Source organism: Oncorhynchus mykiss, chromosome 15 (genome assembly GCF_057628025.1).
Source record: "Oncorhynchus mykiss isolate SJ-2025 chromosome 15, ASM5762802v1, whole genome shotgun sequence".
In the NCBI taxonomy this organism is placed as follows: Eukaryota; Metazoa; Chordata; class Actinopteri; order Salmoniformes; family Salmonidae; genus Oncorhynchus; species Oncorhynchus mykiss.
Window position 1 is genome coordinate 18,064,883 of NC_143036.1, and position 17,105 is coordinate 18,081,987.

At 44.7% G+C, this 17,105-nt stretch overlaps 1 protein-coding gene across 16 annotated transcripts in view; it reads left to right on the forward strand.

The window, feature by feature from the left end:
- LOC110490933 (histone-lysine N-methyltransferase 2C) overlaps positions 1-17,105 on the forward strand; it is a 231,504-nt gene that overhangs the window by 208,213 nt on the left and 6,186 nt on the right. For 14 of the 16 annotated variants that reach the window (XM_090199401.1, XM_090199405.1, XM_090199402.1 and 11 more), the window contains 13 exons: positions 2,111-2,275; positions 2,473-2,614; positions 2,823-2,961; positions 3,188-3,366; positions 4,766-4,899; positions 6,690-6,939; positions 7,496-7,608; positions 8,695-8,793; positions 12,067-13,219; positions 13,389-13,525; positions 15,429-15,571; positions 16,216-16,396; positions 16,610-16,726. In XM_090199401.1, the coding sequence (XP_090055527.1) occupies positions 2,111-2,275; positions 2,473-2,614; positions 2,823-2,961; positions 3,188-3,366; positions 4,766-4,899; positions 6,690-6,939; positions 7,496-7,608; positions 8,695-8,793; positions 12,067-13,219; positions 13,389-13,525; positions 15,429-15,571; positions 16,216-16,396; positions 16,610-16,726 (2,952 nt within the window). The remainder of the gene's footprint in view (positions 1-2,110; positions 2,276-2,472; positions 2,615-2,822; positions 2,962-3,187; positions 3,367-4,765; positions 4,900-6,689; positions 6,940-7,495; positions 7,609-8,694; positions 8,794-12,066; positions 13,220-13,388; positions 13,526-15,428; positions 15,572-16,215; positions 16,397-16,609; positions 16,727-17,105) is intronic. The other 2 variants (XM_090199404.1, XM_090199415.1) reach the window with 1 other exon arrangement.

Consider the following 17,105-nt stretch of genomic DNA (forward strand, 5'->3'; position numbering starts at 1 on the left):
TAGGTACAAATGTGGGTGTTTATTTTCTGTTAGCACACCTCATAAATCACTGATCTTAATATGTAATTACTTTCATTTAGGTGGAATTAAATGGTCCGTGGATTAAAAAAAATAATCACTCAACATTTGTGGAAGGCATAAACCGAATATTAAATGGAAAATCTAATAGTTAGTTGACTAATAATAAAATAAATAAATTGTATGTCATTCAAATTATGATGAGATATACCATGGGTTATGCATTGGTGAACCTTTCACAGGGGCACAATAAAATGTTTGCCAAAAAATTCCAGAGGCTGCATTTTGTCTAGACTGCCTACGCCTCGACTACACTTTTGATAACCATATAACGTTAGGTTAAAATAACTTCAGTTATTACACCCCCCAAAAAGGTCATTAATAACAGTCAAATGTTTTCATTCAATTTCTAGAACTAATTTTGATCCTGTTCAGTGCTTACCTCGAAATACAGTGCCTTGCGAAAGTATTCGGCCCCCTTGAACTTTGCAACCTTTTTGTGAAGAATCAACAACAAGTGGGACACAATCATGAAGTGGAACGACATTTATTGGATATTTCAAACTTTTTTAACAAATCAAAAACTAAAAAATTGGGCGTGCAAAATTATTCAGCCCCTTTACTTTCAGTGCAGCAAACTCTCTCCAGAAGTTCAGTGAATGATCCAATGTTGACCTAAATGACTAATGATGATAAATACAATCCACCTGTGTGTAATCAAGTCTCCGTATAAATGCACCTGCACTGTGATAGTCTCAGAGGTCCGTTAAAAGCGCAGAGAGCATCATGAAGAACAAGGAACACACCAGGCAGGTCCGAGATACTGTTGTGAAGAAGTTTAAAGCCGGATTTGGATACAAAAAGATTTCCCAAGCTTTAAACATCCCAAGGAGCACTGTGCAAGCGATAATATTGAAATGGAAGGAGTATCAGACCACTGCAAATCTACCAAGACCTGGCCGTCCCTCTAAACTTTCAGCTCATACAAGGAGAAGACTGATCAGAGATGCAGCCAAGAGGCCCATGATCACTCTGGATGAACTGCAGAGATCTACAGCTGAGGTGGGAGACTCTGTCCATAGGACAACAATCAGTCGTATATTGCACAAATCTGGCCTTTATGGAAGAGTGGCAAGAAGAAAGCCATTTCTTAAAGATATCCATAAAAAGTGTTGTTTAAAGTTTGCCACAAGCCACCTGGGATGCTCTGGTCAGATGAAACCAAAATTGAACTTTTTGGCAACAATGCAAAACGTTATGTTTGGCGTAAAAGCAACACAGCTCATCACCCTGAACACACCATCCCCACTGTCAAACATGGTGGTGGCAGCATCATGGTTTGGGCCTGTTTTCTTCAGCAGGGACAGGGAATATGGTTAAAATTGATGGGAAGATGGATGGAGACAAATACAGGACCATTCTGGAAGAAAACCTGATGGAGTCTGCAAAAGACCTGAGACTGGGACGGAGATTTGTCTTCCAACAAGACAATGATCCAAAACATAAAGCAAAATCTACAATGGAATGGTTCAAAAATAAACATATCCAGGTGTTAGAATGGCCAAGTCAAAGTCCAGACCTGAATCCAATCAAGAATCTGTGGAAAGAACTGAAAACTGCTGTTCACAAATGCTCTCCATCCAACCTCACTGAGCTCGAGCTGTTTTGCAAGGAGGAATGGGAAAAAATTTCAGTCTCTCGATGTGCAAAACTGATAGAGACATACCCCAAGCGACTTACAGCTGTAATCGCAGCAAAAGGTGGCGCTACAAAGTATTAACTTAAGGGGGCTGAATAATTTTGCACGCCCAATTTTTCAGTTTTTGATTTGTTAAAAAAGTTTGAAATATCCAATAAATGTCGTTCCACTTCATGATTGTGTCCCACTTGTTGATTCTTCACAAAAAAATACAGTTTTCTATCTTTGTTTGAAGCATGAAATGTGGCAAAAGGTCGCAAAGTTCAAGGGGGCCGAATACTTTCGCAAGGCACTGTATAAGCAGTGAGAAAGCCTTTAAAATACAGTACCACGTACTGAAGCGTCCCTTCTGCTCTCACTAACCATCCTTCCTCTCTTCCTCCACCCCCACAGCAGCTTTCCCTGCTGCCCCTGATAGAGCCCCTGATGGTGGTCAACTTTGCTCACTTTCTCCCCTTCGGCAGCGGGCAGCTGAACGGGGAGAACAGCCTGTCAGGATCCTTTGGCAGCGCTTCGCTGGGCGGCGTGTCAGACTACTACTCCCAGCTCATCTACAAGGTGAGGAGAGATCACTACTGTATGCACATCCATCCCTTTCCCAGGTGGAGTGTAGAAAAAGGTATAGGATAGGAAAAGGAACATTGTTCCTAGGAAATAAAATAGATAGCCGCACATTTGTTGAATGCTCCTGTATACTAAAACAAATTTCCCTAGTTGGATCCAGTTACGATGTTGTGTGATTTGCCATTTTGTAGCAGAACAACTTGAGCAACCCGCCCACCCCTCCAGCGTCACTCCCTTCCACGCCGCCCCCTGTGGCGAGGCAGAAGATGGTCAACGGGTTCGCCACGGCCGAGGATCTTACCACGAAAGATGCCATCTTGGGTGGCCATGATGGTAAAGTGGGACGTAACATTTTCTAAATCTTCTGCGCCTCAGTCGCACTTCTTTGGAGATGTAATGCTGTAGTAATATTATAGCTAAAATTAAATAGTGATATAAAATTATACATCAAAGAATCACTACTGGGATTGCAATGGAAAAATACACATTTCTAAGGTCTGAAAATAAAAGGAACAATAAATGTTTTACTTTCTCCCTATAGGCCTGAAAGCCAAGCAGCTACCTACAGCGTTCCGAACAGAAAAAGACCTGCTGGCCCATGCCATCACCCAGGGGCCCAAGACGGTGGATGTCCCCGCTTCGCTCCCCACACCACCCCATAACAACCAGGAGGAACTCAGGTGAGCCTTTGAAATGTGGATTTGCAAGTCCTCCAATGGGAGTCAGGATAGTTCCTACCTGGTTTGAGCGAGTAACTGTAATTTAGCTTCTGAACGGAGAGTGGAGTATTAAACAGATTTATACCCTTCTGCACTACTGAGCCGAGCCAAGCTGTACTGCCCTGACCTGGTTACGTGAAGGAGCCCAGTGGTTGAACTAGTTTCCCTGATTCTGTGTACATCCCAGGAGCCAGGACCACTGTGCGGACAGGGACACCCCTGATAGCTTCGTCCCCTCCTCGTCCCCCGAGAGTGTGGTCGGCGTGGAGATCAGCCGCTACCCCGACTTGTCAAATGTCAAGGAGGAGCCCCCCTCCCCTTGCTCCTCCCCTGTAATTCCCATGCTGCCTAGCGCCAGCGGGAAAGGTAAGAATCACAAATACAATTTTCACTCCTGACTGAACAAGAGCTACAAAAATCTAATACAATTGTATTCATCAGGTGTGAACTAACAGTGAAATGCTTAATTACAATTACAAATAGAAAAGTACAACATTAATAGATACACAATGAGTAATGATATCTTGGCAATATATATACTGAACAAAATATAAACGCAACAATTTCAAAGATTTTACTGGCAACAACTCTGGTTGACGTTCTTGCAGTCAACATGCCAATTGCATACTCCCTCAACTTGAGACATCTGTGGCATGTGACAAAACTGCACATTTTCATGACCCTTATATTATCCCAGGCACAAGTCTACCTGTGTAATGATCATGCTTTTTAATCAGCTTCTTGATATGGATTATCTTGGCAAAGAAGAAATGCTCACTAACAGGGATATAAACAAATTTGTGCACAACATTGGAGAGAAATAAGCTTTTTGTGCATATGGAACATTTAATTTCATCAGTGTACAAGGGGTACCAATACAGAGTCACTGTGCCAGGGTACTAGGTAGATATGTACATATAACTAGGAATAAAGTGACAGATCGTAAACAGTACCAGCAGTGTATGTGATGAGTCAATGCAAATATTTATCAGTCGTATGGCTTGGTGGTAGAAGTTGTTCAGGGTCCTGTTGGTTCTAGACTTGTTGCATCCTATGAAGTCTATGACTTGGGTGTCTTTGACCATTTTTAGGGCCTTCCTCTGACACTGCCTGGTATAGAGATCCTAGATGACAGGGAGCTCGGCCCCAGTTATGTACTACCCTCTGTAGCGGTTGGATGTCAAGCAATTGTAATACCAAGCTGTGATTCAGACTGTCAATATGCTCTGTGGTGCAGCTGTAGAATTTTGAGGATCTGAGAGCCCATGCCAAATCTTTTCAGCCTCTTGGAGGGGAAGAGGCATTGTCATGCCCTCTTCATGACTGTGTTGGTGTGTTTGGATCATGATAGGTCCTTAGTGATGTGGACACTGAGGAACTTGAAGCTCTCGACCCTCTCTACTACAGCCCTGTCGATGTGAATTGGGGCATGCTCTGCCCTCCATTTCTTGTAGTCCACGATTAGCTCCTTGGTCTTGCTGATGTTGAGGGAGAGGTTGTTGTCCTGGTACCACACTGCCAGGTCTTTGACCTCCCTATAGGCTGTCTCATTGGTGTTGGAGTTGTGCTCGGGAGTACAGGAGGGGATGAAGCACGCACCCCTGAGGGGCTCCCCATGTTATTTTATAGTTATGTTGAGTCATAAGAAGTTTTTCTTGTTAGTAATGGTAGCCATCTTTAATAATCATTCTCAGGCCAGTGTTGTACAAGCATCATTTGTGTTAGTTTCTCTGTAATATTAGATTGTCTGGTTGTTTCCCCTCAGGGACTGAGATTAAGCGAGAGGTCAAGACTGAACCCTCAAGCTCCTTTTTCGGGTCCCAGTTCAGACCGGCTCCCTCCTGCTCCAAAGCTGGCCTGGTATCCATAGCTATCACCTTGAATCCGGTCGCAGCGGAGGTGAGTGGTTAAATGCAATTGTAAACAAGCAATTTTGACGACTATAGTTGCTCTGATCTTAGACTCTAAATAGCAGTAGACATACATACAGTTGAAGTCCGAAGTTTACATACACTTAGGTTGGAGTCATTAAAACTCATTTTTTACCACTCCACAAATTTCTTGTTAACAAACTATAGTTTTTGCAAGTCGGTTAGGACACCTACTTTGTGCATGACACAAGTAATTTTTCCAACAATTGTTTACAGACAGATTATTTGACTTATAATTCACTGTATTCCAGTGAGTCAGAAGTTTACATACATTAAGTTGACTATACCTTTAAACAGCTTGGAAAATTCCAGAAAATTATGTCATGGCTTTAGTAGCTTCTGATAGGCTAATTTACATAATTTGAGTCATTTGGAGGTGTACCTGTGGATGTATTTCAAGGACTACCTTCAAACTCAGTGCCTCTTCTTTTGAGTTTCCCATAATGTCAAGTAAAATCAGCCAAGACCTCAGAATTCTTTTGTTGTTGTAGACCTCCACAAGTCTGGTTCATTCTTGGTAGCAATTTCCAAACGCCTGAAGACGCCTGAAGTTCATCTGTACAAACAATAGTACACAAATATAAACACCATGGGCCCACGCAGCCGTCATACCGCTCAGGAAGGAGACGTGTTCTGTCTCCTAGAGATGAACGTACTGTGGTGCAAAAAGTGCAAATCAATCCCAGAACAACAGCAAAGGACCTTGTGAAGATGCTGGAGGAAACGGGTACAAAAGTATCTATATCCACATAACCTGAAAGGACACTCAGCAAGGAAGAAGCCACTGCTCCAAAACCGCCATAAAAAAAGCCAGACTACGGTTTGCAACTGCATATGGGGACAAATATTGTACTTTTTGGAGAAATGTCCTCTGGTCTGATGAAACAAAACTAGAATTGTTTGGCCATAATGACCATCATTATGTTTGGAGGAAAAAGGGGGAGGTGTGCAAGCCGAAGAACACCATCCCAACTGTGAAGCACGGGGGTGGCAGCATCATGTTGTGGGGGTGCTTTGCTGCAAGAGGGACTGGTGCACCTAACAAAATAGATGCCATCATGAGAGAGGAAAATTATGGATATGTTGAAGCTTGGTCGTAAATGGGTCTTCCAAATGGACAATGACCCCAAGCATACTTCCAAAGTTGTGGCAAAATGGCTTAAGGACAACAAAGTCAAGGTATTGGAGTGGCCATCACAAAGCCCTGACCTCAATCCCATAGAAAATTTGTGGGCAGAACTGAAAAAGTATGTGCGAGCAAGGAGGCCTACAAACCTGACTCAGTTACACCAGCTCTGTCAGGAGGAATGGGCCAAAATTCACCCAAGTTATTGTGGGAAGCTTGTGGAAGACTACCGGAAACGTTTGAACCAAGTTAAACAATTTAAACGCAATGCTACCAAATACTAATTGAGTATATGTAAACTTCTGACCCACTGGGAATGTGATGAAAGAAATAAAAGCTGAAATAAATACTCTACTATTATTCTTAAAATAAAGTGGTGATCCTAACTGACCTAAGACAGGGAATTTTTACTAGGATTAAATGTCAGGATTTGTGAAATATTGAATTTAAATCTATTTGGCTAAGGTGTATGTAAACTTCCGACTTCAACTGTACATTTAAATAACTACTGGGTAACCAAGCCAGACCATATGCAAGATGGACTAAATGGGTTGTCTCGTATAAGGCTGTTTGTATTGACCACCACTGGCTATGAACTTATTTGACCCCACTGACCCTTTCCGGACCTGTAGAACATCCCTGGCATGGTGGCTGCGGTAGCCGACCTGCTGTGTGTGAACATCCCCGTTAGCTACGAGGTGAGCCGCGGCCCCGAGCGTAGCTCCCTGGCCCTGCTGGCTGGAGTCAAGGTGCCTCAGACCCAGGGTGTGGACCCCCACCACGCGGCCATGTTCTCCCAGCAGCCCCCCGCTATGAGGTTCCTGAGACCCCCCGGACCGCCCACTCATCCCGGAATTAGCCAGCAGCCACCTACCAGCGCTGGTCAGTACACACCAGCAATGCAACTTTAAACTACTGATAGTGATGGGAGAAATAGGTGTTTCTGGTCCACAGAGCTAGTTAAATTGTGGTGGAACCATACCTTTAAGTTTAAGAACTTTCTTTTGCTGATTTTCCTATTACTTTCCATACAAACAGTTGTCTGTTTAGAAAAGATTTTGAACAAAGAGGAAATGGAAACGTGGAAACACTAGTCTGTGTGTGAGCCAGAGCTCTCTGATAGTCCTATCTAGCCTTTATTGATCATGTCTGAGATTTGAAGTTTAATGAAATCCCCTAATGGTTGGGGATGATGAACCTGTTAGGTCTTCGGTTCCAGACTTTCAAAGTATAATCTGGTTGTCTTAATTGATTTTGAAGAAGCCATGTGAAATGACCCAAATGCAATCATACTAGCGGTCTGTTTTGTTCTTGTTCACCTGTCTTTCACCCAGGTGTTTTGATTGACAAGTTGAGGTTGAAATTGCATGTTTTGTTGTTTAATACATTTAAGTGTTCTGCAATGTTGGTCAGTTTGATTGAGTTGTTTGTGTTTTAGGTCCGTCTGCCAGGGGAGACGGACTTAAACCCCAGTGGTGCTGGAACTGCAAGGTGCTGGTTCTGGGAAACGGAGTCCGAAAGTCCACCAAAGACCTACCCTGCAGCAAACAGGTAAGCCCCAGATCAGTTGTTGCTCGACTGAAGCAAGTATTTTTATTTTACTAGGCAAGTCAGTTAAGAACAAATTCTTATTTACAATGGTGGCCAAGCCCTAACGATGCTGGGCCGCCCTATGGGACTCCCAATCATGGCCGGTTGTGATGCAGCCTGGATTCGAACCAAGGTCTGTAGTGACGCCTCTCTCACTGAGATGCAGTGCCTTAGACTGCTGCCACATTCGGGATCCCCAAAAGTATTGTTAGTTAATATGAACACGTTTAGTAATTTGAATTGTATAAGCCTGATAGTCATTCCTTCAGTATCAGTTTGGTTGCTGAGGAATGAGATTTATCAACCCCTCTTTGGGATTGACAGGTTTTTTTTTTTTGCGTTATTAAAATTCATGTCATCATTTACCATCCATATAAAGAGCTCAAGAGCTTGAGGTTAAAGTATACTTTGAGGACTTCAAAGCATGCGACCTGCCTCAAGTCCTCCCTTGGGGGGTACGTAGAAAACGGTTGCCTTATTATGCTAATTCCCGTTCCCTTTGGGGAAGTAACGATCCGCCCCAGAACAATTACCAGGTTAACTGCCTAACCCCCGAGGGACCACTGCCACGACACACTTCCTTATTTACCACGGGAGGAGTCGAGATGGCCCGAGATGAGCAAGCGGGTGGAGTATGTAAATGCAAGGCTGTTTAAATCAGGAGTTACCTTTGATGTCTTTCTCCTCTTCCTGCCAGCCCACACACACTATGCAAATGTCCCGACTCTTTATGGCGTCAACACAATGGCTGTGGCACAGCAGGCTTTTTGATCAATAGGTTCCCATATGTAGGATCACTTTCAGGAGTGCATATGGGGTAGTTGTAGTTGTTTCTGGACAGTGCCGGACTGTGTGTCTCATGCATGTTCAGGCAGAGTGGCCTTGTCTGTGACCTGGGCCATGTTCATTAAGGCAAAACGTTTTGCAACGGAAAACAAAAAATTGTTTCTAATTGCACAGGTTGTTAATACCTGCCTGTTTCACTGAGATTTTTTTTCCTTTTTGTGCCTAATGTCCATGGTGCTGACTTGTATCTGTTTTCCACAGGAGAGACCGAACCATGCGGGGAGCAGCATGGTCTTCTGTAGCCATAACTGTTTCGTCCTCCACGCCACTGCCACACAATCCAAAGCCATGGACAGTAAGGTGTGTATCTAACTGTACTCAACTCTTAGCTTTTTGAGAGAACCTCACTGATACCAGTATGGTATGGAGAAAATGTGTACTGTGAAGAAAAATAAAATAAATCTTAATATTTTGGGGGGGAACTCGTTAATGTAATTTATTCTGGCACATAAAAAAAATATGACCCCCTTTTCTCCCCAATTTCGTGGTATCCAATTGTTAGTAGTTCCTATTTTGTCTCATCGCTACAACTCCTGTACGGGCTCGGGAGAGACGAAGGTCGAAAGCCATGCATCCTCCGAAACACAACCCAACCAAGCCGCACTGCTTCTTAACACAGCGCGCTTCCAACCTGGAAGCCAGCTGCACCAATGTGTCGTAGGAAACACCGTGCACCTGGCGACCTGGTTAGCGTGCACTGCACCCGGCCCGCCACAGGAGTCGCTAGTGCGCGATGAGACAAGGATATCCCTACCGGCCAAACCCTCCCTAACCCGGACAACGCTAGTCCAATTGTGTGTCGCCCCACGGAGCCTCTATATACCTAGCCTCTATAAACTAGGTAGCCAATTCAAAACATATTGTTGATGCCCGCCCCCCCCCCCGCAAAAATCGAATTAGCATAATACAAATATATATTTGTTGACTGATCTCTCAGATATATAGGACAGACAGTGTGAAGGAAATTTGTTCTGAACTATCTGTTGTTCCATTCGTTTGTATGGGTTAATAGCAGTAAGGCCAAAATGTATTTTATCATATACAGTGGGGCAAAAAAGTATTTAGTCAGCCACCAATTGTACAAGTTCTCCCACTTAAAAAGATGAGAGGCCTGTAATTTTCATCATAGGTACACTTCAACTATGACAGAAAAAAAATCCAGAAAATTACATTGTAGGGTTTTTAATTAAGTTATTTGCAAATTATGGTGGAAAATAAGTATTTGGTCACCTACAAACAAGCAAGATTTCTGGCTCTCACAGACCTGTAACTACTTCTTTAAGAGGCTCCTCTGTCCTCCACTCATTACCTGTATTAATGGCACCTGTTTGAACTTGTTATCAGTATAAAAGACACCTGTCCACAACTTCAAACAGTCACACTCCAAACTCCACTATGGCCAAGACCAAAGAGCTGTCAAAGGACACCAGAAACAAAATTGTAGACCTGCACCAGGCTGGGAAGACTGAATCTGCAATAGGTAAGCAGCTTGGTTTGAAGAAATCAACTGTGGGAGCAATTATTAGGAAATGGAAGACATACAAGACCACTGATAATCTCCCTCGATCTGGGGCTCCACGCAAGATCTCACCCCGTGGTGTCAAAATGATGACAAGAATGGTGAACAAAAATCCCAGAACCACACGGGGGGACCTAGTGAATGACCTGCAGAGAGCTGGGACCAAAGTAACAAAGCTTACCATCAGTAACACACTACGCTGCCAGGGACTCAAATCCTGCAGTGCCAGACGTGTCCCCCTGCTTAAGCCAGTACACGTCCAGGCCCGTCTGAAGTTTGCTAGAGAGCATTTGGATGATCCAGAAGAAGATTGGGAGAATGTCATATGGTCAGATGAAACCAAAATATAACTTTTTGATAAAAACTCAACTCGTCGTGTTTGGAGGACAAATAATGCTGAGTTGCATCCAAAGAACACCATACCCACTGTGAAGCATGGGGGTGGAAACATCATGCTTTGGGGCTGTTTTTCTGCAAAGGGACCAGGACAACTGATCCGTGTAAAGGAAATAATGAATGGGGCCATGTATCGTGAGATTTTGAGTGAAAACCTCCTTCCATCAGCAAGGGCATTGAAGATGAAACGTGGCTGGGTCTTTCAGCATGACAATGATCCCAAACACACCGCCCAGGCAAAGAAAGAGTGGCTTCGTAAGAAGCATTTCAAGGTCCTGGAGTGGCCTAGCCAGTCTCCAGATCTCAACCCCAGAAAATCTTTGGAGGGAGTTGAAAGTCCATGTTGCCCAGCAACAGCCCCAAAACATCACTGCTCTAGAGGAGATCTGCATGGAGGAATGGGCCAAAATGCCAGCAACAGTGTGTGAAAACCTTGTGAAAACTTACAGAAAACGTTTGACCTCTGTCATTGCCAACAAAGGGTATATAGCAAAGTATTGAGAGACTTTAGTTATTGACCAAATACTTATTTTCCACCATAATTTGCAAATAAATTCATTAAAAATCCTACAATGTAATTTTCTAGATTTTTTTTTTCTTCTCATTTTGTCTGTCATAGTTGAAGTGTAACTATGATGAACATTACAGGCCTCATCTTTTTAAGTGGGAGAACTTGCACAATTGGTGGCTGACTAAATACTTTTTTGCCCCACTGTATTATTTTTTAACTTCAAGGGGTATTAAAATTCTAAATAAAATAGCAAAATGAACCTTACATATAGCTTAGCTCCCCGGCTTAACCCATAAGAGTCTAAGTGTTTAGCTATTATTAGCATATAATGTTTTCGTCATGTCCCAACAAATGTCCCACCGTCATGTCCCACCGACACTTGCAAATAAGGCCATGATGTTTCATGTTTAATTTAAAAGATTATTTTAGAAAGAATGATTCACTTCACTGTTGATTTGGATGTATGGGACATTGCAATTCGATAGATGCTAGTCAGCCTGCAAAGTAAACAATTCTAAGAGAAATATGACTAAACTAGAAGCATTTATTTTAGAAAATGGCCTACCATAGCCATTTGATCTTTGATATATTGAATGAGGAAATTATTTCAAAAGCCGTGAAATGTTATACATCAAGGGTGGTTAACCATTCTCCAGGAGAGCCTAATGGGTGTGCAGGCTTTTATTCCCCTCCAACAAAACACATTTTAGAAATGACCTGCTCAACCAGACCTTGATAAACGGGTTCTGATGTGTTTGAGCAGGGCTTTATCAAAAGCCTACACACGCAGTAGCTCTCCAGACTGAGGGTTGACTACGTGTTTGATACAGTTGCCTAACTGTAAGGGGGTTAAGTACCTTGCTCAACGACAGGAGATGGTACATGTAATCAGAGAGCAGCCTCCCAGAGAGCCTCACATATTTATACGTACAAAGCGACGTCGCCAAAGTCATGGAGAAGTGTGTCCCTAAAAAAATATTCCAGCTGTCAAAATGTGTATGAACGTTGGATTGCATGGAGAATGAGTGGATTTATGTGTTCATTTAAGCGCAGTCAAAATATTTTAACATGGTCTAACAATGACCAAAGATGCCATTGCTGAGAGGAATTTGCATTGGATTCCTAATGAGTAAACTCTCTTTCGCAGCCAAACATGTCTCCTCTCTTGCCTGAGTCGTCGGTCAAAGAGAGCCCGTCCAAGGTGCTCCACCAGTATAGTAACAACATGTCCGCACTGGACGTCCACTGCCTGGCCCAGCTGCAGCCCAAACAGTCGCCCCCCTCCAGTCCCCATCCCATCTCCTTCCCCTCTGAGAAACCCAAGCCGGACACTCTCAAGGTGACGGTCAAGTTCAAGCAAAGGCCCAGGGCGGTCCACTCAGCCAGCGGGGGAGGTGATATGTCGCCGTACCACCACAAGCGCTGGAAGGGCCTGCGTTGGCGCAAGTGGAGCGTACACATTGTGGTTCCCACTAGGAGAACCCTGCTTTCCTCTCAGCCCGGTGAGGACGAGATGGACAAGCTGCTGAGGAAGCTGGGCGCCTCTCTGCGTCCTGATCCCCTTCCCCGCGACCTTCGACGTTGCTGCTTCTGCCACGAGGAGGGCGACGGTGTGACGGACGGGCCCGCCCGGCTCCTCAACCTGGACCTAGACTTGTGGGTGCACCTTAACTGCGCACTGTGGTCATCAGAGGTATATGAGACGCAGGCAGGCGCCCTTATCAACGTGGAGCTGGCGTTACGGCGGGGCATGGCGGTGCGCTGTGCCTACTGCCAGCAGACGGGCGCCACCAGCCGCTGCCACCGGTTGCGCTGTGCCAATGCCTACCACTTCACATGCGCCCTCAAGGCCCAGTGCACCTTCTTCAAGGACAAGACCATGCTGTGCCACCTGCACCGGCCCCGGGGCATCGGCAGCGACAGGGCCGTGGCACCCGCCACTAACCACGAGCTGCGCTGCTTCGCAGTGTTCCGCCGTGTCTACGTGCAGCGTGATGAGGCGCGGCAGATGGCCAGCATCATGCAGCGTGGCGAGCACCAGCACACGTTCCGTGTGGGCAGCCTGGTGTTCCACACTGTGGGTCAGCTGCTTCCCCAGCAGATGGCCGCCTTCCACTCGGCCAATGCCATCTTCCCCGTGGGCTACCAGGCCAGCCGCATCTACTGGAGCACTCGTCACGGCAACCGCCGCTGCCGCTACCTGTGCTTGGTGGAGGAGAACGAGGGCCGGCCGGAGTTTGTGGTGCGGGTGATGGAACAGGGCTACGATGACCTGGTGCTCACCGGCGCCTCACCCAAAGGTAAGGGTGCGTGGTGGGGTTAGAAATAGACCTAGGGGGGGGTGGGGGGGTTGCAACAAAAAATGTCCATGTAGTCCCTCTCTGTCAGTTTTAATGTCCAGCTAGTCAGTGCCTTATGAACATGACCTTATTGACCTCACCCCTAAATATCCCGTTTGTTGTGTTGTAGCTGTCTGGGACAAGATTCTGGAGCCTGTGGCTGAGCGGCGTAACGAGTCTGGAACTCTGAAACTGTTCCCTGTCTACCTGAAGGGAGAGGACCTGTTTGGATTCACTGTCACTGCCGTCACCAGGATCGTGGAATCGGTAAGAGCAGAGATGGCAAGAGAGAGTAGAACGTTTTAGGTGGGTGCATTCGGGAAGTATTCAATCCCCTTGACTTTACACATTTTGTTACGTTAGACTTATTCACAAATTGATTCAATCATTTTTCCCCCCTGAAAATCTAAACATGATACCCCATAATAAAAAAATTAAAAAATCGGATCCTTTACTTACTTTGAAGCACTTTTGGCAGCGATTACAGCCTTGAGTCTTCTTGGGTATGACGCTACAAGCTTGGCACACCTGTATTTGGGGAGTTTCTCCCATTCTTCTCTGCAGATCCTCTCAAACAGGATGGGGAGTGTCGCTGCACAGCTATTTTCAGGTCTCTCCAGACATGTTCGATCGGGTTCAAGTCCGGGCTCTGGTCGGGCCACTCAAGGACATTCAGAGACTTGTCCCGAAACCACTCCTGCGTTGTCTTGGCTGTGTGCTTAGGGTCGTTGTCCTGTTGGAAGGTGAGCAGATTTTCTTCAAGAATCTCTCTGTACTTTGCTCCGTTAATATTTCCCTCAATCCTGACTAGTCGCAGAGTCCCTGCCACTGAAAAACATCCCCAAAGCATGATGCTACCACCACCATGGTTCACAGTAGGGATGGTGCCAGGTTTCCTCCAGACAGGACACTTGGCATTCGGGCTAGAGAGTTCAATCTTGGTTTCATCAGACCAGAGAATCTTGTTTCTCATGGTCTGAGAGTCCTTTAGGTGCCTTTTGGCAAACTCCAACCGGGCTGTCATGTGCCTTTTACTGAGGAGTGGCTTCTGTCTGGCCACTACCATAATAGCCTGATGGGGGAGTCGTGCAGAGATGGTTGTCCTTCTGGAAGGTTCTCCCATCTCCACACAGGAACTATGGAGCGACCACCCGGTTCTTGGTCACCCCCTGACCAAGGGCTTTCTCCCTCGATTGCTCAGTTTGGCTGGGCGGCCAGCTCTAAGAAAAGTTTGTGGTTCCAAACTTCTTCCAGGTAAGAATGATGGAGACCACTGTGTTCTTGGGGACCTTCAATGCTGCAGAAATGTTTTGGTACCCTTACCAAGATACGTGCCTCGACACAATCCTGTCTCGGCGCTCTATGGACAATTCCTTCGACCTCATGGCTTGGTTTTTGCTCTGACATGCACTGTCAACTGTGGGACCTTATATAGACAGGTGTGTGCCTTTCCAAATCATGTCCAGTCAATTGATTTTATCACAATTAAGTTGTAGAAACATCAAGGATGATGAAACAGGATGCACCTGAGCTCAATTTCGAGTCTCATAGCAAAGGGTCTGAATACTTATGTAAATAAGGTGTTTCATATTTTTCATCCATTTGCAAACATTTCTAAAAACCTGTTTTCGAGATTGGTCTTTATGGAGTATTGTGTGTAGATTGAGGGAACACATTTATTTAATCCATTTTAGAATAAGGCTGTAATGTAACAATTTGGAAAAAGGGAACAGGTCTGAATAATTTCCGAATGCACTGTAGCTAACCCAGTTAGAATTTTCTTCTCCTCTGCCATTGGTTTGGGCAAATAGAAACATTTTCGTTAAAAGCACCAATACAAAATAGCTTCAACTCCATTAAGTGCTTTGACGGAAAAGGCTTTTCACAGGCACAGGAGGTTCTCCATCAGACACTATTTTAGAATCTGGCTTTTCAGTTGATTATGAAAGCACTTTTTCAATCGAAGGTTAAGTGGTGTAAGACATTTCTTTAAAAAAATTACCTGTAGGAAAAACAGTTCAATATGTCCACTTACGCATCATAATGGAAACCTGGAATGTACTATTGAGTGTTTAAATTAAGTTTAAAACTTTTGGTCATTATAAACTCTCAAACCACTTAAATGTTACAAAATATTTATTTTTCATTATCTCTGTGTGCGCGCCTGCAGCTCCCTGGAGTGGAGGCCTGTGAAAGTTACACTTTCCGTTTTGGACGGAACCCTCTGATGGATCTCCCCTTGGCCATCAACCCAACTGGCAGTGCCCGCTCGGAACCCAAGACCTGCACGCATGTCAAGAGGTTGGTGTTAAGGTATTCTGTATGATTTTACACTTAAGTTCCTGCCATGTTTGTTTCGGCCACTGTTTTAATCTCTGGAAAACGTTGTCTTTGTTCCATCCACAACAAGGCGTTGTCTCTCTTCTTCAGTATCCTCTTCATGCATGTTTTTTTTTAACGTCACTTCACAGATTCCTAGTTGTGGGAAAAGAGTCATGAGGTTCCTTTGATTTAAATCAATGTAACAAAAACAACCGCTTTCCTCCATCACTCTTTTCTTGTGAAGTCGTCATCCTTCATTGTCACGTCCATGTTCAGTCAATCTTGTACGTGTCACTGTTTTAGTGCTATATTAACCCATAATTCTGTTTTATGTTATTCTACTTTCTTATAAAACTAGATGTTGGTATCCCTGCTAGAAAGGGTTCTGCTCTTAGTCACACAATAGCTGCCTCTCCAACCAATAACTAACTCTTACGGCCGCTTTCCCGGAGGCCCAAATGAAGCCTATTCCTGTACCTTTAAATGGACTGTCTCTATTAACAATACCAGTTAGGAGTGGACATAATCTGGGTTCAGGAAGCCCAACTCTACAAAAGTAGTACTGTAATTCTAACTTCCTGTTGTGGAAATGCTTCAGGGTGTCTCGTGTGTTTTGGTTTCTCCTCTTTTTGTAGATCTCACACTTTGTCCAGCACCGGCGGCTCCTCTAAGTCCATGCAGATGGTTGGCAGTGTGGGTGTGGTGGAAGCACCAGAAGAGGTGACCCCCAAGCAGTTTGCATCCGTCCCCTTCCAGTACCGACGCATGAAGGCAGAGTGGAAGAGCAATGTGTACCTGGCGCGCTCCCGCATTCAGGTGGGCACCTTTGCCACTCTGTGCTAGGGCTACATGCGGTCTCTACACATCACTGATGCAGATTCAATATACTTCTCTAACTTATTAGAAACGTGTCATAAGCTATTTTGTTTTGATGTATGACTGATATGGCAGCATTCATAGTGGTTGTTTGCGTTCTAAGTCGAGTTAAGTTGTTTGGTGTTGACCCGCACTGTGTCTGACCTCTGGCAGGGGTTGGGTCTGTACGCCGCCAGGGACATTGAGTCCCACACCATGGTGATTGAGTACATCGGCACCCTCATTCGCAACGAGGTCGCCAACCGGATGGAGAAGATGTATGAATCCCAGGTGAGTTTAGATAGTTATTTTTACCACAAGACTAGATACACTACATGTGTAAGGCCATCCTGCTGTGTGCTCGACTGTATACACCTTTAAGCAAATGGGTGTGGCTGACATAGCCGAGTCCACTAATTTGAAGTGGTGTCTGAAAACAGTGCCTCCATTACAGCCTGAATTTAAAATTGAATAAGATGTTGATATTTTTGTCACTGGCCTACACAGAAACCCCATAATGTCAGTGGAATTGTTTACAAATGAAAAGCTGAAATGTTTTTGAGTCAATAAGTTACATGGACTCACTGTGTGCAACAAGTGTTTAACATGATTTTTGAGTGACTGCCTCATCTCTGTACTATCCCTCAGTCGAGCTGTGAATTTCAAACAC